Source organism: Lutjanus erythropterus, chromosome 24 (assembly GCF_056507025.1).
Source record: "Lutjanus erythropterus isolate fLutEry1 chromosome 24, fLutEry1.hap2, whole genome shotgun sequence".
Lineage (NCBI taxonomy): Eukaryota > Metazoa > Chordata > Actinopteri > Lutjaniformes > Lutjanidae > Lutjanus > Lutjanus erythropterus.
This window is the reverse complement of record NC_139340.1, coordinates 16,067,417-16,089,262: the sequence shown is the minus strand read 5'-3', so window position 1 is coordinate 16,089,262 and position 21,846 is coordinate 16,067,417. Positions and strand designations below refer to the sequence as shown.

The following is a 21,846-nucleotide window of genomic DNA, read 5'->3' as shown; positions in this document are numbered from 1 at the left end:
CAATTCAGCACAGCAAGTGCTATCAAAATATAATAAATAGCGTTTATTGCGAATATAAAACGTCTCACGAACAACATTTATGACGGTTAATAAAACCAGGTACTTACATTTAAATGATAGGTCTCACAGTCTTCATTACACGTTCGGATATGTTTTTTTGTGGTGTTTTCTACACGGACCGAAATAAGCGCAACACCCCCGGTTTCCAAGCAACCAACGCCGCTTGCCCAGGATAGAATGGCAAAATTTGTGCTTGCTGGTAAAGTTTGAGTTTACTTTTTTATCTTTAATTGTATTAACTATCAAAATATCATATTTCTGATTTCTATCATTTCAACCCAGTGGTGAAATGCAACAAAGTACGTTTTTCAAGTACTGTAACTGTACCTAGGTACAATTCTGATATGAAACAGCAGGGTAAACACAGGTGTTACCAATGATACTAATTAAGGTAATTAAGTTTTACCAAACTGTTCCATGTCAAAATGGCTGCAGTGAAAAAGGTTTATTTCACTTTTATGACACTTTATACTTCTACTCTACTACATTTCAGAGGGAAAAATGTACTTTTTACTTGACTACATTTATTTAACTGCTATAAATACAAGATACTTTGATTTTAAATATAAAATATAGGCATTGTTGTAAATTAAAAGCCTCACAGACCCTCACAGGTGTGTTCAAACCTGTGTACTTTTACATAAGTAGATTTTAAGATGCAGGGCCTTTATTTGGCACAGAGTATTTTTACAGTACTATTTTACTACAGTTAAGTATCTGGATGCTTCTTCCACACCTGTTTCATCTTCTACAGGCAGAACAGACTGTCCGCTTTATGCCAAAGCTGAGCTGTTAGCAGACAGTCTGCAGAAATCTCTGCCTGACTTCAGGATCCATAAGATCTCCATCCTCCCAGATAAATGGCAGGTAATATTCTATTTTAAAAATATTTATTATATTATTATATATACATATCCTAAGTATATTATGTCACTTACATGGATGGATTATAAGACAATCTGTCCCTGAACACAGACATGTGAAAGGCCTCATCATCTCTCCCAAGAGCAATACACAGTGGCAGTGTAGTTTTGTGTCTTCGTGCTAGTTTTCCCTGTTTGCAGTCTTTTGCATCTCTTTCTAGTCATTTTCTGTCTTTGTTTTATTTGGTAATTTGTCTCTTTGCAGTCATTTTGTGTCTCTTTGAATGATGATTTGCAGGAAAAGCCCTTGCAGGCCGCCTGGGCTTGTGTCCAGTAGTCCGTTCAGTAATCCATCCCCGGTTACTTATTTGTCACCTCAGTGCGACCTCTCCCTGCTCTCTGACAGGACTGGCTGGAGGCCACTTGCAAGAGAAATGGCTGGAAACACGAGCAGTCCCCTTTGGTTTGGAGGGAACTGGTGGACCAAGGAGGGAAAGGGATGATCTTAGGGGGCTTCAGTGAGTTCCTAGAGCACTGTCAGGTATGCATACATGAGGTCCTCTTGACTAAATCACTTCCACACTCAAACTTCTAGACCTGCTTATTTATTTTTTTGGTTGTGTAGGACTACTACAACATCACATCAGACATGCCTACAGATGTCATGCTGAGTGTTGCAGCAGAGAATCTGGAAACTAAGATGAACTTTATTGTGGAGGAGCAGTGTTGCAGCAGTCTCATCAAACCCCTTCACATCTGGATCAGCAGGTGGGCTCGTCTGAAAAACTGGAAACCAAAGAAGAATAAGAATTTGTAGAAGTGCATTGCATTTTTCCATATCTTTGCAGCGCTCTCAGCCCAACCTGCCACTTCCTGATCCCAAATCTGCTCTCTGCTGACGTGTTCCCCAACGTTTCTTCAATCAGCCTCCACCTGCTAGACCTGGATGGGAATGAGGAGGATTTGCAGCGGCTGAGGATGGAGACAGAGGACCTGGGGCTCCATCTACTCCATCAAGTATAGCATTTTTCATTTTTAACCACAAGAGAAGGAAAATAGTCATCTAACTGTATTTATCCACAGGTGACCATTCACACCGACCTGGAACAGGCATTCCAAGAAGCAGATGTCATCCTGCTGCTGGATGAGTGGTGGTCTGACGATAGAGAGAGCGAGGATGAGGAGGAGGAGCAGAAGAAGCAAAAGGTGAAGGAGATCTCACACAGGTACAGAGAGTACGGACAACTGATTGACACCAGGGCCAAGAAGGAGGTGACTGCGATCGTGTCCGCTGACTCGTTTGTCAACCTGAGGTGCTCCGTTGTTTTGGACAACGCGCGCTCCGTCGACAGCCGCCGGTTTGTCGCCATGGCAACTCAGCTGGAGAACGAAGCCAGAGCCATCATTGCAAAGAAGCTGAAAGTGAAGACTTCAGGTAGCTAATATAAAATCACTCAGCCTGGTTGGTGGACTATTTTTTGAACCTGGTTAACTTTAAATTATGTTGTACCAAACTTTTAAACTTAATCTTAAAATTAAGAGGTTCAATTTTAAACTGTTTAGTTTTTACTCTCTGAATTAAATCTAATTCTCTTGCTTTTTGTTAACTGTTTAGCCAGTAATGTAACATTGTGTCATCTTAAAATACTAACTTTGATTTTGAGATACTAACTTTTCTCTCTATAATGTCTTACAGGATCTTTTTTGTTTTCATCACATTAGCAGAAATGTCAAGATGAGTAATTTCTCCCTCATCCTCTGCTCTAGATGTTACAAATGTCATCGTGTGGGGAAACATCAGTGGTAGTTTCTACATTGACCTGCAGAGGGCGAAAGTTTTCAACTATGATGGTGCAATCAAAGGGCCTCCTTTCTTCTCCCAGCTGGTCCAAAAGGTTCTCCATGAAAGGTTTGTAATAAAATGCTTCAGACATCTGGCTCAGAAATGTAGGTGTTAATGTGTTTCAAACAGTAGATTAATAATGGCTTATCTAATTGTATTTACTTTATTGCATGCATTTACTGGTTAACTCCGCCCATATGGCTCTTTGGCAGGCTAAACAAACAAAACATGATAAGTCTGGCGCTCGCCTACCATCAAATTACAAAACTGCCGACCAAACGATACCCTGCTGTGACTTCCCTCTGTGCCAATGTTGATTGCACAATGTGACCCAGCAGTCTGTCTGACTGCTCTCATCAGAAACATCCTGTGTCGGGATGCGCCAAAAAGCCAATAATCTCCTTCTCTCTTCCAGGAAATGGTTGGAAACAGACTTTCAAGACTTGGTATGCTGTCAGCGTGCAGCTGTGGCTTCAAAGACCTGCCGGGCAGCTGCCATGTCGGCCGCCAACGGGATCCTCACCGTCCTAAGGGCTTGGACCGGCATTTGCGCTCCAGATGAGGTCTTCTCTATGGGTGTACTTTGCCCAGGTGAAGCCACAGCCAAGCTGAACGTGTGACAAACACAATCTCAGACATTTTAAATAAATGAGGGCTGCATATTAAAGCTGTGAATTTGACTGATCCAGCTGGTGTCTTTGCAGGACACTTCGGTCTCCCAGATGGCATCGTCGTCTCAGTTCCAGTCACCTTCGCAGACGGTAAATGGTCCGTTCTGTCTGATGTGACTGTTGGAGAAGAGCTGAAGGAGAAACTTCTGCTCTGTGCAGGTGAACTGAAACAGGTACGTCAGGTCACAAAAAGTCACGTGGTCATGATACAATATTATTGCAATATTCTGAGTAGTATCGACTCACCCCCTCCTGTAGTTGTTACCACTAAAACATCTTTTCAAAAATGCTTCACAAGTACTTACAGTTGTTTTTCTCTGACAGGAAAAAGAACTTGGATCAGAACATTGCAGGACTGTTACGAAAGAAGAAGACAGATGATAGGCATTAAAAACTTTTGTTTTGTTAATGTAGAAGAAATCTCTTGCATATTAACAACTGTCAAAAGATAAACTTCAGTACCACATCTCAAGTTTGTTTCAGTTTGTTCTTTTATTCTCTCAACTTTCACATGTGGAGTTGCAGTTTTATTTTACCAGTTTCATGACAACACATCTTTTTTTTCCGCTTTGTGAAAACTCATCCATAGCCGGTATATTTTTAGATGTAAAAGATCAAACTGAGTACTTTATGGAAAAAGGAGAAATTAGAAAATATATTCCTTTTTTAAAATTGTACAGTTCAGTAAGTGCCTTTTTTATAGTTCAAGAAGCAATAGTTTAAGCATATAACACACTACTACCATACACAAACTAGTCTGTTAATATCCTTCTGTATGTCTGATGTTATCGCTTTGTTGCCACCCATTTCCATTTACAGTCGGGTAGTCTTAAAAATGAGGACACATCAAAACTTGTATTCCCCTGGTTGGTAATTAAATATTAAACAAACTGAATTTAATGGGCTCTTTTAACCTGAAACATTCAAATCGACTTTTTTTTTTTTTTAACTCACAAATTGTGCAGAACTTTGTCAGCTGACAAGGAGAACTTGAACAGAGTGCTGTTTTTACATGCAGAATATACACGGTCTGTTTTTTTTTTATAGCATTTCTACACTATACACAAGGAGGCATCGACTGAAAAAGAAGGAAAGGTTAGTACAAATACAGTGCACTACGACAAGTCGGGAAATGGACACAGATTCTGCAATGCTATATTCAATTTGTACAACCCACCCCTGAGATTTGGATGCTGAGTGGTTTACAAAAGCAAGAACCGGCCTCTTTGTACAGTCGAGCAGAGTGCTAGATTTCTTTTTGCCATGTCAACAGTTTTCCACAAATCCCCCAGCAGCGGCCAGATACAACTACGTCCCTCCAAAGAAATAAAACTGAAAAAAACCCAAAACAAATCTGCTTCAGTAAAGTAACACTCTTTTGAAAATTTACCTCAAATATTGATCATGGTAAATACATGCGTGATGCATGGCATGCATGGACTTGTCGTGGCACAAAGGAGGTTATTTGGTAAATATACACATCCCAGTGATGACTATACATGTACAAACAGTTTGGGCATGTCTCACAAGAAGCCAAAGATCGGGAATAAATCCAATTACGCACGAACGTGTGAAATCAAACTCTATTCACAAATGAGTAGAAATGAGGCAGAAATTCGGGAACGTTTCTTTTATCTCGCCACGTCAAAGTCACTTATGTGTATGGGTAAAGATCTACGACTTGTCAACATCCAACAATGTCAAAGATTTCCATTTCCAGGCAACAAGTGAAAGACCACTAATGACTGAGTGTCCGAACCTTGGAGACCTCGGAAATTAAAGGATAAAGTGAAGGATAATACTAATACTTTTACTAAGTCTAACTCTGGGAATACATTTCAAACCCCACGGTGTCATCATTAAAACAATTATCATACAATCATTAACTGAAGGGATTTGATTTACCTTTACTTCCCCCCCACCCAGCTCAACAAAATTTCACCGACTGACCGTTAAATTAAATAATTTATAGCATATATTAATAGTTATATAATCCAACATATCAACTCTTCATAACACCATCTACATAAACATCTGCTCCTGAACGAAAACAAGGTGGAAGGGTCGGCCCGGGTGGAGCGTCAAGGCATGAGACTGAACGTGGGCAGATTTTTCACTCCGCAGCGAGAAATCTGCTCGCCATTTCGGCAAGTGAATTGATGATCGAGCAAAACCAGACATAAAATGTTTTGAAATAATGAGAATTATGTCGTCTCCGTAACTGTGAACCCAAGCCAGACCTGACACTGACAGGCCTGCAGGTAGAATAACACCACAAGAAAAACCTCTACCGTATTCTGTGTATTTAAAGGGACAGTCTGGATTATTTGATGTGGGGCTGCATGAGATACTTATAGATGGTCAGTGTATTACCTACAGTAGATGACATAAGGCACACCCGCAGTTTGAGGAAGCAAAGAGGAAACCAGAAATACTGCTGTGGACTGTATTTAACTTTTCCTGCTTAAAACATCAGTTTAGTTTTTGCTAATTTTCAAGTTTTTTTTATTATAATATGTGAGGTAAACTTAAACTGATATGAATTATTTAGGTGTTTAAAATAAATTTTTCTGCTGCAGCAGTTCTTTGCTTAGCGTCCGACACCTGTGCTCCTGCTGCTTCTCCAAACCGAGGGCGTTCTGACTGCAATCCACTGCAGGTAATAAACTGACTACGGCAAAGTGCATCATACAACCACACTTCAAATAAACCAGACTATCCCTTTAAGGTGTGAATGCCACGTGATAATAGCTGAAAAAGTGATGTCCTGGACTAGAAACGAGTCACATACCGACCAAGGCTGCACAGACCCTTGTAACGATGAGCGGCTATGAAAGCAAAACGCACCGAGTAATCTCAACCTTCTGCCACACGATCACCAGCCAACAGAATCAAACGTCACACTCTCTGATAAATGTTTGTATATAGCAGTATGTATGGATATAATGTAGTTCTAACGTACAAATAAAAACAAAACAGTTGGGAGGTGGGGGGCAGGGGGAGAGGCAACAGGGAAGCTATGACTGTGGTTGATGCTGAGGAGATGGAGGTGTCTCTGAGGCTCCTCCCACCGCCTGTCTGTCAGAGCTGAGCTCCAGCCCCTCGTCCACCAGCTCCAGTTCGCTTTGGTCCAGAAGCTCAAAGTCCTCTTCCTCGGTGGGAACTAGTGTGTCGTCGGGCATCTCCTCGCTTTCTCTCGTAATCGCCTCGTCCAGGTCCTCGTCAGCCTCCAGTGGCCCTAATGTAGCGACTGTAGTGTTAGCAGTGGTGTCGGCGGGTTGGGCGGAGGTCTCCATCGCGCACGGCGGGGTCTCGGTGGGGAGGAACTCGGCCAAAGAGGGGTCCTCGCTGGCCTCGCTGGATCGCAGCAGGGCTGACAGAGTGTTCTGCACCACGGTGGAGATGGCCGTGCTCACTATCTCCTCGCTCAGCGCCTCCAGGGAGCGCTGCGCACCCTGGTCTGCCGCGCCCTCCTTCTCCCCCTCTCCGCCTCGCCTCCCCGCCTCTTCTCCTGCAGCCGCCCGCACGGGCAACGTTCCCTCCTCTCCTCCGGGTGGTCGTCCGTGTCCATTGAAGTGCGTGTTCACGAAGTGGAGCGGAGACGCGAGGTGCTGGATGAGCAGGCTGGCGGGGCTCAGCGGCTCCCCCTCTGACTGAGCTCCGGCCTGGGCTCCGTCAGCCTGTCCCGGACCTCGCAGGGGGAAGTGGAGCAGGTTGTGCTCGATGGACGGGAACTCCTCGACAGAGGGGAACTCTGGGAGATCCCGCAGGTAGGACTCCTCTGGGTCACTGTGTAAACTCTGCTGGTCCAGATCTGTACCAGAGATGAGACAGCAGAAATAAATCCGACTCAACTGACTCACATATCTAAGCCAAATACACAAACCAAGCTGTCTGTGAATTTAAAGGGACAGTTCTTCCCCTGGCCTGAAGTCCTATTTATCCATCCATTTATATGTTGTTGCTGTAGAGATAACTGCCTTCTCTACAAAGGTTTGGTTTCCTCATGCAGGAAAGATGATCTGTTTACTTTTCTGAAAACTACATCACTGCCTAACTCATTAATGTTCAGACAAGCTTAATATTTTTATTATCTGAAATGCTGCGCATAGACACTGCCTGCTGCATTTCCCCTGAAAAGCACTCTGCTTATATGATCCATTTATTTTTAGAAAATCTGAATTTTGTATTTTAGAAAACAAAATAGGGGCAACGGTCTGGAAACACAAATATTTTTCCACACTCTTAATTTTTCCAGACTCATGCAGACCTGCAAATTATTCAAATCAAATTCCATCCTTTTCACCAGCAGAACCTCTTTTGGGTTTTGCATTAAAACACACAAAATCTGCATGAACGTCACCGAATTCTGCAGCGCAGATTCCTTGTGGGCCTGCTGTTGACTAAATATAAGAACACCGTGTTTTGAATTCCTACTGGCTCCAGAGCTGAACTGACCTGAGCATTTGACCTCCCTCCCAAGCAAATAACTAGCATTGCAGTTGTTTGCCTCTGCTGACCAGTCAAGTTGCAGCTTTACATCCATGTCTGTCCAGACATAACTCATAACATACTATTAAGAACATTCTGTCTTTGCTTAGAAACTATTTTCACAGACGAATGCAGCGGACTGATAGAGAGTTTCATCCCATGGTGCAACAGCAATCAGCTGACGTTCAATATCAGCGAGGCTTAATGAGCTCGCGGTGCTATACAGTGCGTCTGTCAGCGTTTAAGTTCACCGAGAGGGTGTCAAATTCCTTCTGTGTGTTCACGTTTGGCCAGTAAATCTGATTCTGACAGAAGGTTACAGCCTGAAAACAAGCTACGAATTCCATTGAACGCACCAGCAGACGAGCTACACAATCAGCACAGTTACAGGACAGACAGTATCTGATGAAACTATGGCCACAATCTGCCCCTCTGTTCCTGAGTTACAGCATTGAATAATAACCAGAAAATTGTTTTTGCAGAACACTATCATGTCACGGTGAAGCTGACCTTTGACGTTTTCGATATAAAACATCATCACCTCATCTTTTTGCTCTTTTAATATGTTTTTTCAGACCTAATTGCTGACACATGCATCACCTATGACAGAAATACACTCATCTTTCCTGGGTGCAGACATGCACATGTGTAAATAAATATTTTTTTTTATCATATTAGACGTTCATGTGTAATTTTAAATTCTTAAGTTATGGCCAAAAATGTCTTTCGTGAGGTCACGGTCTACTCCACTGACCCAAAATCTGGTCAGTTCATGCTTGAGTTCAGGTGGACATTTGTGCCAAATTTTAAGAACTTCCCTTCAGGCGTTCTGTGTTCACAAGAGTGGACCGTTAACTGCAGCAGAGGCGTGAAAGCTACTTCTGCACAGACATAAACTGAAGCGTGACGTTGATGAGAGCGATCGTTTACCTTCAGAGAAGTCGGTGAGTTGAGGAGTGGTGGCTCTGGACACCGAGAAGCCTCCGCTCTCCAAGATGGACGCCTCCTCGTCCGACAGCTCCGAGTCTGTGATGGCCATCGCCAGAGCTGTGGTCTTCACATCCACCTGACCGACAAAACCAGAGCGTCATACCACTGCTAAAACACTACTGTATCATGAATGAAGACAGGATGAATATAAGTGAGACTTAACCAGCCAAATAAGTTACCGTCCTTTACCTTTAAACTGTATACATTACACTCTGCAGGTCTTACTTCATTCCATACATACAGCATAGTGACTGATGCCTGACATGACATCAACATTGTCATGTACTGAATGGAACTGTGTCCATCCTAAAGCTGCACTAATGGAATGCGGCCGTACTTGATGCATATACCCTGAGGTAATTTACTACCACAATGCAAAGCTCCACTCTCACTCCGGCTAGAAAAATAAAGCCAACACACACTCTGCTTCCTCTGTTGGTCCTATGCTGTGCACGCTCTACCCTATATGTCGGGGTAATGCGAGTTAAGTTTTCAGGTGTGTTTCCGTACCGTCGGGGCGAAGCAGGACAGCTCCTCCTCGCTCTCGCTCTCCGTTTCAGCTCTCGGCTCGTCCCCTTCTTCCATCTCCTTCTTCACCTCTGTTAAAAACACACACAGGAGAAGGGAATAAATAAGAACTGCACAAGAAGGCACAGAAGCGACAAAAAGACTGTAAGAACTGATTCAAAGGCAGAATGGTTTTATTTATTTAGAGCTTGGCAATTTGGCTGTTGCAATCTTAGTTTCTTTGAGCCAGAAGGGACCAAATTTGGAAAGAGTAGCGCTACGTTAACAGCTAATGTTAGCGCCAGATAGGTTTATCTGTGATGTTAGTTATATGCTAATTTTAGCTGTCAAAAATTTGCTTTAAATGCTGAGGGAGATGTTTTCTGTTTGCATGTTTTTATGTCAGTAAGAGTGAAAAGAAATGTGATCTAAATTAATTCAAAGCTCCTTGTGAGGCACTTCCTTCTCGTGTGATAAACTAATGTTACAAGCACTAGTGTGTTTTAATAACCGGCAGGTTTTAATGTGACGTAATGCACACGAGTCAGGCTGATGTCCATAGCCTGCAGGTGTCACATTAGCACTCACTCCTCTTGTCGTGCTTGCGGTGCTCGGTGTCGCCCTTCATGCTGTAGTCCAGTTTCATCAGGATCGGCTCCAGCCCCGTGTACATCCTCTGGATCAGCTCGTGGTACACCACCAGCGGCCACAGCAGCACGCTCAGGACTGAACAGAAACACAGACGACTTTAGATTCCCCTTATTCTGCATGAGGATCAAGGCAAGATGCTGCAAAAAAGTACTGAGGATCAAGTTATGTGATATATATGAATGAGGAACAAGGAGATACATTTTAAACCAGTATCAGTGTAAGTGCACGTATATTCAGAATACAGTGGAAATCAATGAGTGATCCCTGCTTCTATGAATCAAAAGGCTTGGGACAGAATATCCTGATTATAATTTAAAATAAGGGAATTCTATTTCTTTTACTTTACTCTCTGGATACTGAACTGTACTTTGCCTCAAGGTAACCCATCTGTCTCCAGCTGGTGCTGAAGCTGTTGCTGCTGCATGCACATCGAAATCGTGACAGGAAAAAGTAATTTTCTCTCAATAAAAAACATTCTCTCCTTGGAGCTTATGACACATTGCAAAAAAATTAGCCAACGAGCTGCAGCAGCTAACCCTGTTGTTCCTCAGACCGTCTGTAGTCTTCTCAAACAATGAGAAACAAATATGCACAGGGAAGCACCTCAGAGGATTGATAATGTCCTTCTGCGTGGGCTCCGATGAGGCGAAATAGCGGGGCTCTCCGTTTCACTACTTTATATTCATGTAATAAATGTGCAAATGTCAACTAGATGGTAATCAGCATGAGAAATAAAGATGAACAAAACAATTTGGTTTGCTTATCAGGGCACACATAATCACTATAAGAGTTTTCCACTATAAACCGCCGTTATATAAGCCAAATATCGCTCACCACAAAGCAACCAGACTCTTTAACGAATTGGTTATTTTACCTCACAGAATACAGGAGTTGCTGGTCTACTGCGGCCTTGATTTGTTAGTTTCTCCTCTCTGCTTCTAACTGCCATCTACTGCAGATAATACACTGACTTTTGATAGTATTGTACTTCATTCAACCCCACAACAAATAATCCAAACCCACACCAACAGAATTCCTGATATTACTAAATGCAGAAAGCAAAAGAAAAATGTAGCTACTCCACTGGCTGCTATTACTGCTTCTTATCACACACTGTCTGTTTGTCATGACAAGCACACAATCCCCGCTGGAAACTCAGGGCTTAGCACATAGTTTGTTTATGTTAATTAGGCTCGAGGTGACTCACCTATAATGTAAGAGATCATGATTCCTGGTACATAATGTCCCACTACGGCAAGCACAAAACAGCCGCTGCACATCATCACACAGAACTGGGAAGCAGAGAAAGTAAGAAAAATTAAGCAACTGCACCTTTAAGCTGCAAGATGAGCAAAAAGTTGCACCTCTGCAGGTGCGTTTGTGTAAACTAGACGAGAATGAGTTCTTGCAAACGCAGCTTCTGCTGAGGTCAGACAGTTTGCATACTTGATACTAAGTTTTTAGTCCGCTGGTAAACCAAACAAGCATGTCATTTGTCGTTTATTCAGCCAAACTGTTGACTTTTACATGCTGCATCTGGCTGTATCTGCTTTCATCGACCTGCACAAGGCTGATTATAAATAAAGACATCAGATAGCCTGAATGTAAACAGGCTAAATAAACCAATGCTTTACACAGATACATTTGAGACATTGACAGATCAGATATCTCAACCGGGCACATGATTATAATTCTCCTTGATGCAAGCACTCTCAAAGGTCAGTGACATCCACATGGGTTCATTCACTTCCTACTTATTTTCTGTAGATTAACGAATGAATTTGCAATTAGGGTGTTTAACAAAAAGACAAACATTTAACTTGCATGAAATATGTGACTAGTGCCACAGCTAACAATTATTTTCTGTCTATTGATTGGTCGATTATCTTCTAAATTAACCAATTAATAGTTGTTTGCCTGTCAGAAAATGGTTAAAAATTACATAATCCCTTTCATTCATCACTTATGACCTAGTAAAAGTGTGTGATGGTATCTGTATCTGCAGAGATCCTGTCTGTATTTCCTTGTTTTTTCCTCATTATTTTCCTGTGCTTGGGACGTTCTCCAACCCACAGCGTTGGTATCTGATGTCCTGATGTGTTTACGAACAGCTCGAACAAATCCTGAAGCAGGAATCAGAGAATTTTTACATTTTTTGTTGAAAAATTCCTTGAACCAGTTTTTTTATCGAGCTAAGCAGTAGGTGGCGACCATTCTGCAGTTGGAAAATGATCACACAACTGCAGAAGAAGAGGGTGCAACAGGGTGACATAATTAAAAGAACGCCAGAAAGACAATGTGGAAGACAGGATGGAAATATGACACTTCTGATTGTTGTGATCAAAGACGGATTATAGGAAGGAAGTGATGAAGACACTGCTGGAGCAGGAACAGCTGATCATTCATGCGAGTTAAATGTAGCTGTTTCCATCTTCCATTAAAAGCATTAACTCTCAAGTGAGGGTAAAAACTTTTTGTGATTTTTCTTTTTAAATTTTGCTGTTTCCATTAAGCTTTTCTAATAAGATACTTGAAAATGCACAAACAAAACAAAAATTCCTGGACCTTCCTTTCTTTGCGTTTCAGTGGTTAAAAGTGTCGTACCTTGCCGTGGTTCTGTCGTTTGTACTGCAGCATCTCCTGCAGGTACAGGCAGCAGGTCAGGTAGCTCTCAGCCAGGTGGTGGCTGAGCTCGGGGATGCTGAGCAGACGCTGCTCCACGCTCATCGTTTCACTGCGCGCAAACAAGAACACACACAAACAAACAAACAAACAGGGGAACAGAGTGACAAAATCAACACTTGTAAAGAAAGGAAATCCGTAGTTAAAATGCTTCAGGCTGTACTTAGATGACTACAGAGTGGTGGTGTAGGATTCCATGTTCAAGTAATGACAGTGACACACAGATGAACACAAACAAAACACACTGGGAGCCTCAAATTAGCTGTGATGATATGGTGTGACGTGATGAAAATGTTACAAGCAAACACAGACTTCACACTGTTAAACCAGACGCTCTTATTTTGTATTTTGAATTATTACAGGATGTGAAGACACAAGAACAGTGCTCGTAACGTGAAGCATATTACAAGTGATCTGCACACACTACACACCTTTGCACAGGTTGATCCTCTGCGTGTTGAACTGCAGCAGGAGAAAAAAAACACACAATTATCAGCGGATCAGGAACCAAAAATGTGTTTTATTAAGCAAATCAAATGACAAGTTTTTAAAGTTTAACACAGAGCCTCAAAGGGAAGAACAGGATCTTCTTCAAATTTTGCTTTAAATGTTTGTTCTTGCAGGCCTCAGAGCATAAAAAAAGTGGATTGTGCCAGATCTGATCAACCAAAAACAATCCTACACCTGCTCTTCATGGAAAACCCTTCACTTCATTAGAATGTGATATATATTATCTAAAAAATAAGAATACTACTAATAACATTAAGCTGATTTTTATTAGTTTTCCCATCTCGCCATGAAAAAGTACTGCGGGAAAAATAACACTTGAAAACTTAGCATGAACAGTCTTTGCTGAATATTCAAGAACTGCCAGCTAATTAACAGCGACACTGTATTGGTCACAGAAACCCATGAACCCATGAAAGCATCACATGAGCGGCTGAACAATTTGCTTTCTGTACTGGAAACCAAACCTGCTCATCAGGATGGTGTTGGTTTAAGTTAAATTATATTACAATACATCTTAAAAGGATTGTTTGGATTTTTTAAGCAGGATTATATGAGGTTGTGTGTTTAGCAAATATAGAATTTAATTGGCTCATTTTGCTCGGGCGATGAGTGACAAAGCCTGAGGACCAGATTCAAGTGACATAAAAACCTGCTGGGCTTACCAGTAATGATGGGCAACTTAGGCTTCCACCTCTCCAGCAGCATCAGTCCCAGCAGGGACACACTCAGCAGGAAGAGAGGCCGCAGGGAGGTGGATGACAAAAGCCTGTGGAGACACACAGATAAACAGCATAGCAATTGGCTTATGTTCAACACATAAAACACAAAAAAAACATTCAGGCAAAAACTGATAATGGATTTTTGCTAATATGAAGGAGGGAAAAAAATCTGATATCAGTATATTGGCTGATCTTCTTCAAACAGAATATAACATGTAAAATACAGTATTGGTACTTCATCAGTACCACGTTTAAAAAGAAAACAATACTAACATTTGATCACATCGAAAGTACAGCAGCTATAATAAAAAATGATCTAAGTGCTTATTCATATTTCGTGTGCCAAGTATTTTTATTCATTATTCATGCTAATACTGTCTCAGAATTTCTCAAAACTCAAAGATATGTAATGGAAGCAGGATACAGTTCAAAAATACTTTTTTGTTGCCCAAAATCATACAGTGCACTGAAACTAGGGTTGCAAATTGTGTGCATTTTCCTTAACCTAACAATCCAATAATCAGTTAATCAATAATAATTAATAATATCCAGGACACACATTCTTTTCTCATTTTGAGTTTAAGTTTTCCTCTTTCAGCTCGACCAAACTAAACAATGTCAAATGAGGTGCAGGTACTGACACATCCAGACTATCAGTTAATTACTAATTAATACATCTATAATCATTTTAACTCCCAACGTTGAGTAGCTGCTTCACAATTAATCTTTAATATCCCTAACTGAATCAATAAACTGCCACAGATATGTTTAATAATTACAAATACAAATACAGACTGATGTAGCTCTGATACTATCAGCCTGATAATACTGGGCAACCAATATATCAATCAGCCTCTGACAAACATACAAATAATGTGAAACTAGCCTCCAAATTAGACTTAATAATAAATACATGTACACAGCACCTGTGTTAGTTGTCTGTTACTGACAGCTGGTTAACAAGGCCTGGGCAACTCAGCATGACATGAGTGTTCGTTAGGATTAAGCTGAACAAAAGCTAACAAGAGTAACAACTCATAATAACACCGGTTGTGTATTATCTCGGCGCTATAATGTGTTTCTAGTACTGTTTCGTGCATGACGCCACATTCGTCCTGCTGAAAATGAAGTTTTAACTGGCTTGCAAGCTACGTTAGCATTAAGCTAAAGACGAATCGTGAGTAGAAGGTAACCCCAGCCCCGTCTAAGCTCTCGCGTGAGGTATCATTATAACCCAAACCATTATTTCTCCCCAACCGTAACTACATGCTTTTAGTCCCTAAACCTACCTATATAGTAGCTATAACGTTGTTATGATATGCATCATAATTGGGCTAGTTTGTGTTATGACCAAAATGGAGAAACACCGCGCACAAATCTCGCGAGAGTTTCACAAATCAAGAGTTCCCTTCTAGACACGACCATAAGACGTGGGATTAGCTAACTTATCTTGACATTCACTCGTAATAGCCTCGCTGACGTTAGCCAGCGGGCTAATGGTGTTCAATGCAGCCTTACAGAGCTGTCAAAAAGGTGGAAAACGTGATTAAAACACGGTCTCGACGTTTACCAGAATAAAGTGTTGAGTGTCAGGGCGACAGAGATGCTGTACAACGGCCTCTCCCACACCAGCAGCCTCTGCACCCACAGCAGCAGGGGCTCATACTGCGATAGCCAGCCCTGAAGACGCTCCCGCAGGCGGACGAGCTCCGGGTTTACGTCCCCGCAGGCCTGCTCCGACGTCCCCGCGGGGAACAGAGCCTCCAGGCCGACCGAAGACGAGGTAACCGAGGGGCGTCTTCTGGCCTCCTCTCCGCTCGCCATGTTTCCCCCACTTTGTTATGTTGTTTTGGATATCACGGGGTATATGGAAAGAACGGCGTCAAGTGTGACGGAGTTTAAAAAAAATAAAGCTTCCGGTTGGGACTTTCAAAATAAAAAAGCCCCCATTACCAGAACATGTCTTTTCTAGTATTTATTTATTTTTATATTTAAATATTATTTTGTTTGTTTTTTGTCTTTCATGGAATATATAAATTTTGTCTGGGGAATAAAAATAAAAATATTTGAAATTATGGAACAACCAATGTAGCTAAAAACAAAACAAAAAGTGATTGTTATGGCAAGAAATTCATAGAGTACCCATTAGGTTACAAATAATGATGCTGTTTAAAGTTTACAGCCTCCAACACAAAATCTATAGAATTTTTTACAAATAAATTTACATTTAATATAATAATTATTAAGAATAACTATATTTATATTTTACTTTGAAGTAATAATAACATTGTGATTAATAATTTAGTTACTTTTTTCTATAACTTTATATATTTTGAAGGCAATGTCAATTTCCGGCCTTACCCTTAAATATTTCTGGTGCCTTGACGAACCAATGACACAGATGGGCGGACGGATCACAAGGCCCGTCACGGATGAGGAAAAAAAATATATAGTCACGTGTTTCCTTGTTTACTGTATAGAGAGAATGGGGTTAAAGCCCAAGTGTACCACCATGTGGTCGAAGATGCTGCTGCAAGCATGAAATGTTGCGCAAACACACATTCCCACTCTCACACTTTACTGTTATTGATCATTTATATTGTATACATTTTTTATATGTTTAACATTTATAATTATTTCTTCAACTCTTCTATATGAGCACACTTAAGCCAAAGCCAACACTCTGTATTTCTCCAGGGAAATAAACAACAGACAGTTTTGATACAAATATTTAATACAGTTATGTACAGCATTGAGTAAACATATAATGATCAATTTGATCAACTGCAGCCAATATGGACATTGTGCTGGAGATTTACAGGGATTCGCATGGCTCACTGTCCATTATTGTCACATAAACACAGCATAAAGATCACAGAAGACATCTTGAAGGGGAAATAAAATCACCATGTTTCATGTGGATGTTCAGTCAGTGTTGATGATAAATGTAGTCAACCAAAGCAATAAATCAAAAGAGTCAGATAGATATACTGGCTGGCCAATATACTACAGATATTAAGGAGCAAAACATTCTGATATCAATATATCAGGACAGTATTTTTAGATTTTTTTAATACACAATATAATATACAGATTATACACACGAACACACTTTTTTTTGGTGCAAATTCCCTCAGAATACTTGTGACAAAGACATATGATGGAGGCAGAATATTTTAAAGGTTAACAATAAATGCTGGGGTCCAAAATGATATCAGGACACAGATACAGGAAACTTCACTGGTATTTTTAATAATTAGAAATATTAAACTATATATTTTTAAAACGTCAGGCTCTAGTACAGTAAATACTCTACATAATTTGGTCTATTTGTGTTTTTTTTTTTAACATCCATGAAAGTTTAAATATTGGCTGACATATCAATTTTGGATTTTTTTTTAAAAACTATTTAATCTCAGTATTGGCCCCAAAAACCCAGTATCAATCAGACTTCACTATATTTGACCAAGAAAGCTGAGTTCTCCGCCCGGCAGTGCCTACATGTACCAGCATGCATGGTGCAAGCTAGTACTTTGCTAGCATTAGGTGACAGCCTGTAGTTCTTACTTAACACCAGTTACATCACTGTGACATCACTGGATGCAGGGAGAACAACAGGTTTTGCAGCAGAACTCAGTATTTATCGCTTTAGCTGACTACATTTACCATCGACACTGACTGGACATCCGCATGAAAAGTGCAGAATTTTCCCTTTAATGTAAACAACAGCACGGCGGGGGAATTCCTCGTCCTCTGGTGATCCCTCACTTCACTTACAAGTTGATTCCTAAAAGACAAAAGCAAAAACTACTCAGCGTTTTTTTAATTACCTTAAAAAATAGAGACAATACTTGCTCGCAAAGCATCGTCAGCCAGACAGCACATGCATGGCTGAGTTTGGTCATCTGCATGAAACAGTGGAGCGAATGTGAAAGCAGCTTCTGTTGTGCACACAGGAAAGGAAGACATGTGGGGTTAAGGCCTCTGGGTGCTGGTAACCAGGCAACAGGGTAAGGTGGGGTTGATTGGGGTGGGTAAACAGGCTCCAGGTGGTGGTGGTGGGGCCTACCTGCCTGGGTACACTGGCCAGGACTCAAGCCTACACTGGTGGTAAAGGAGGGAAGGGGAGCCTCTGTCCCCTGGTGCTAGGACAAAAGGGCGTCAATACCTGCAGGGGTTAAGACCATGGCCTGCAGCAGGTCAGACAGAGAGACGATGCCCTTCACCACGTCAGACCTGTCCACCAGGACCAGCCGATGGACCTGGGAGGAGCAGGTGGGTGACAAGGAATGAAAGTTCTCACATATTTCTCTTTTTTTTTTTTTGAGACCAAACTCTTGAAAAAAAAACAGAAACATCTACCTCAGCGTTAACGATTCGGTCTATGATGGTTTGTAAGGTTTCATCAGGATAGCACTTGATTACTCCCTCAATATAACACGTCCGCCTGCTAACCGCCTCCCGCATTGTCATGTCCAGATTGTTGTAAGTCTTCTGGGCTGCCAGATTCTGCAAACACACACACACACACACACACACACACACACACACACATCCCAGTGTCTGACATGAGCAAGTGTCAGCAAACAAGGCTATGATATACATGAATAATAAACTACAGGATGTTGCATCTTAGCTCCAAATCATGCCTCTCCATTGTACTTACAATCACATCAAATCTTGAGTAGAGTGACACCACTTTTCCTGAGAAAAGAAGTATTTGGATGCTGTGAATCCCAGACATTTAGACTTTATTCTCTATATTTTGACTCTGTTCTTAACATTCCTCTGTTTTTCCCCCTTACTCCTAGTCTTAATACTCTTCTGAAAATCATTTCTTTCACATATAATTTTTAGGGGCACACCTTTTTCGTCCACCACAGGTAGAGCGGACACTCGCCTCTCTACAAATATGGAGAGGGCGTCGTAAAGTGTTGCTGTTTCCCGCACGGTGGCGATGTTCCTGAACGTCCCGATGCCGAGCTCCTGGATCTGCTTCCCGACGAACGCAGGCTTGGGAACTTTCTTCCCCTGCAAACATGCAGACACCATAGAGTAAGAACAGCGATGCCACAGTCTCTTTTGTCTTGGTACGCTTATGACATCAGGTTTCTCTGGGCACAGACACTGTGGCCTAACAGGACCAGTCAGTAAACCATCCATAATAACATGCCAAACATCTGGGTTAAAGTTTGCTCACAAATATGTGGAGGAACTTGAGGATTCTTTTGTGGGTCAGAATGTGTAAGACGTTTCCAGACTCAGGATCGATGACCGGCAGCCGGTGGATCTTGTATTTCAGTAAGGAATAGATGGCATCAAAGAGACTGAAGAGAGGGAAGAGACACCAGAGGAATGCACTGCCTGGGACGATAAGGTGGCTGACAAGAATGTAAGCAGAGTTAAAACAGGATTAAAGATAACATCTGAGATTTTTGCACGCACTCACCTTGCCTGTGGAGAAATACTTATGAGGAAGTGACTGGAACATTGTAAGTAAACATCTGGACAAAACCAAAGAGAGAGAGAAAAAGAGAGGGCTCTGAAGGAGATTGACAGAGGTCTGTGCGCAGAGATAATACCATCGATCTGTGTTTGTTATTTACTTTGAAATGAGTCACCTCTCCATGTCTCAATCTTGTGGCTTTCCAGCTCGTACATCTGAACCTTCAGAGGGAAACGCCAGTGTCAAGTTATGAGTCACAAATTACACATCAGAGACGGGTCGAAGGTGTGGAAGCTCATTCCCACCAATGTGATGGAAAAAAAAAAGATCTTGTGAGGCCTTGTGATGAGAAACTTTTCTCGAAATCTCAAAATAATCAATGTTTTCTCAAAATTATTACTTTGTATCTAACAAACTGGTTAGAGTCTGAAAATAATGACTAAACATCTCAAAATAATGACTCAATATGTCAAAATAATGATTTAGCATCTAAAATAATGACTTAGTATGTCAAAATAATAACTTAACATCTCAAATTGATGACAGCATCATCATCAAACTAATGATTTGTATGTAAGTCATTATTTCCCAAAAGCTTACAGGATCTCTCTTTTTAATCACACTGGTGGAAACTGTCTTCCACACAAATCAAAAATATCAATATATCTATTAAATGAAGTGTGTTCATGCTCACCAGCGGAGACTTGTAATAGCAATGGAGGATGTTGATGAAATCTGTAATAGTCAGCATACCTGTGAGGGAAAATGATTTATGTTCCTGTTATTATTATTATAATCATAATTAAATGCTACCATGTTATTATCAATCCCTTGTTTCTTACCCACAAATCTCTGTAACTTGCTGTCCCATAAAGGCGCAGCCCTCAAGCCGTTTGCCACCAGTGCAAAAAAGGCCTTTTTCACCTTCAGGGGCAATAAATCAACACAGAGTGAGTTTGTGCACGTTTCCATATGAGAAACTGGATATATGAACTGGTCTTACTGGTAGCGCTGTGTCAAATATGACCAGTTTACAGCTGGTTGGAATGGCGTCGTAGCAGCAGTGGTTTTTCATGAAATTCATGTAGACTGTGGCATCAGCCTCTGCGAGGAATCACACACAGTCATGACTGATCACAGTACCTGAGCAGAGGCCTTATAGACGTGGACACTGATCTATATATACTCCCCTGTGTACACACAACCCTGTTATTTACAAAGACAGATCAAAACATGCACGTGCGCCAATTATTGTAATCCTACCTTGTTTCTGTGTCTCCTGCTTCTTTTTTGGGAATGACACCTACAACACAGCAAACATTCTCCACATGACATTGTCAAAATAGTTTGAAATCCACAAAGCCGCTCATATCCTTTGTGAGAATATTTTAAATTCAACCACCACTTCCCATTCCCTTTCCAAAGTGACAATTCACCTGTGAGATCGGCTCCATAATTCTGTTGTGTGTCCATGAAAAAGTCCCTTTTCACAAGCAGCAGACTCAAACTGCTGGCGTCTCCGCTCGGTTTGTTACCCTTTCCTACAAAGCAGTCGGGTCTATATTAGGAACTCTCAAATGGTATGTGTCGGGGAGAGGATTGCAGGGGAGGGGTGAAAGACGCTGGCACGGGCTCAGGGAGGGGAGGAGGGACAGTCCAGATTCTGCCAAAATCAGACAGGATTGTTTAGAGGAATGCCATGGCTGTCAAGATGCATTCTGAATATCACTCACTGCCATCTATGAGTGCAATCATTCACCACTATTAACTGGCTGCAGAGGGTTGAAGCACACTAAAAATCTGGTTTATGCAAACCCCAAACCCCCCAAAAAACTGGGATGCTGTCTAAAATGTAAATAAAAAGGGAATGCAATGATTTGCAAACCCCCTTTGACCTATAATCAATGGAATACAGTACAAAGACGAGATATTTTTATAGTTTTTGTGCATGTTTACCACTGTGATAGATCACCTTTTCATGCAACACTCAGTCAGCGTTAGGGAACTGAGGACACTGATTGAAGTTCTGAAAGTGAAATTCTTCCTCGGTTTTGTGCTTCATAACGCACCACTCAGTTTCAATACACATGCACAACACGTCTTCATTGTCTCGCAGAAATGAGCAGGAAATAAAAAAAGACGTCTGGATGGCAACGTATGTCTCTCCAAAACCTGCACGTTCCTGTCAGCATTAGTGTGGCCTTCACGGACCACAGCACACTTTTCCCACTTCAGTCCATCTCAGATGAGCGCAGAACCAGAGGAGTCTGCAGCGTCTCTGGATGTTCCCGATTCACGGCTTTCGCTTTACACAGTCAAGTCTTAACTCGCATTTGTAGATGCAGCAACAAACTGTTTATTCAACAGCACAGCTGTACGGTCGCAGGGATTGATTGCTGGTTTTCAGCTTTGC

At 41.5% G+C, this 21,846-nt stretch overlaps 3 protein-coding genes across 8 annotated transcripts; 1 reads left to right on the top strand and 2 right to left on the bottom strand.

Annotated features, from left to right (window-relative positions):
• Positions 1-46: 46 nt before the first annotated feature.
• mdh1b (malate dehydrogenase 1B, NAD (soluble)) lies at positions 47-3,909 on the top strand. 2 transcript variants are annotated; one of them, XM_084713436.1, is made up of 10 exons: positions 52-259; positions 815-927; positions 1,330-1,464; positions 1,549-1,691; positions 1,772-1,940; positions 2,007-2,358; positions 2,691-2,832; positions 3,182-3,357; positions 3,471-3,610; positions 3,762-3,909. In XM_084713436.1, the coding sequence occupies exons 1-10, from the start codon at positions 238-240 to the stop codon at positions 3,816-3,818; spliced, it is 1,449 nt and encodes a 482-aa protein (XP_084569562.1). In that variant the 5' UTR covers positions 52-237; the 3' UTR covers positions 3,819-3,909. The 2 variants fall into 2 exon arrangements, with proteins under 2 accessions (XP_084569561.1, XP_084569562.1); XM_084713435.1 differs by having other exon boundaries at positions 47-259; positions 3,471-3,909.
• Position 3,910: 1 nt separating this feature from the next.
• Positions 3,911-15,900, bottom strand: retreg2 (reticulophagy regulator family member 2). The gene is made up of 9 exons (XM_084713434.1): positions 15,558-15,900; positions 13,931-14,034; positions 13,190-13,220; positions 12,681-12,810; positions 11,284-11,368; positions 10,014-10,151; positions 9,429-9,517; positions 8,859-8,994; positions 3,911-7,251 (listed from the first exon to the last, which is right to left on the bottom strand). The coding sequence occupies exons 1-9, from the start codon at positions 15,809-15,811 to the stop codon at positions 6,455-6,457; spliced, it is 1,764 nt and encodes a 587-aa protein (XP_084569560.1). The 5' UTR covers positions 15,812-15,900; the 3' UTR covers positions 3,911-6,454.
• Positions 15,901-16,703: 803 nt separating this feature from the next.
• On the bottom strand, positions 16,704-21,556 carry prkag3a (protein kinase, AMP-activated, gamma 3a non-catalytic subunit). Of its 5 annotated transcripts, none has more exons than XM_084713265.1 (13): positions 20,870-21,556; positions 20,697-20,736; positions 20,437-20,537; positions 20,276-20,357; positions 20,128-20,186; positions 19,594-19,654; positions 19,437-19,491; positions 19,188-19,314; positions 18,853-19,018; positions 18,654-18,691; positions 18,350-18,496; positions 18,057-18,249; positions 16,704-17,774 (listed from the first exon to the last, which is right to left on the bottom strand). In XM_084713265.1, exons 1-12 carry the CDS (start codon positions 20,885-20,887, stop codon positions 18,133-18,135), a joined length of 1,011 nt encoding a protein of 336 aa, XP_084569391.1. In that variant the 5' UTR covers positions 20,888-21,556; the 3' UTR covers positions 16,704-17,774; positions 18,057-18,132. The 5 variants fall into 5 exon arrangements, with proteins under 5 accessions (XP_084569391.1, XP_084569393.1, XP_084569394.1 ...); XM_084713267.1 differs by having other exon boundaries at positions 18,156-18,249; XM_084713268.1 differs by having other exon boundaries at positions 19,609-19,654.
• Between the last annotated feature and the right edge of the window lie 290 nt (positions 21,557-21,846).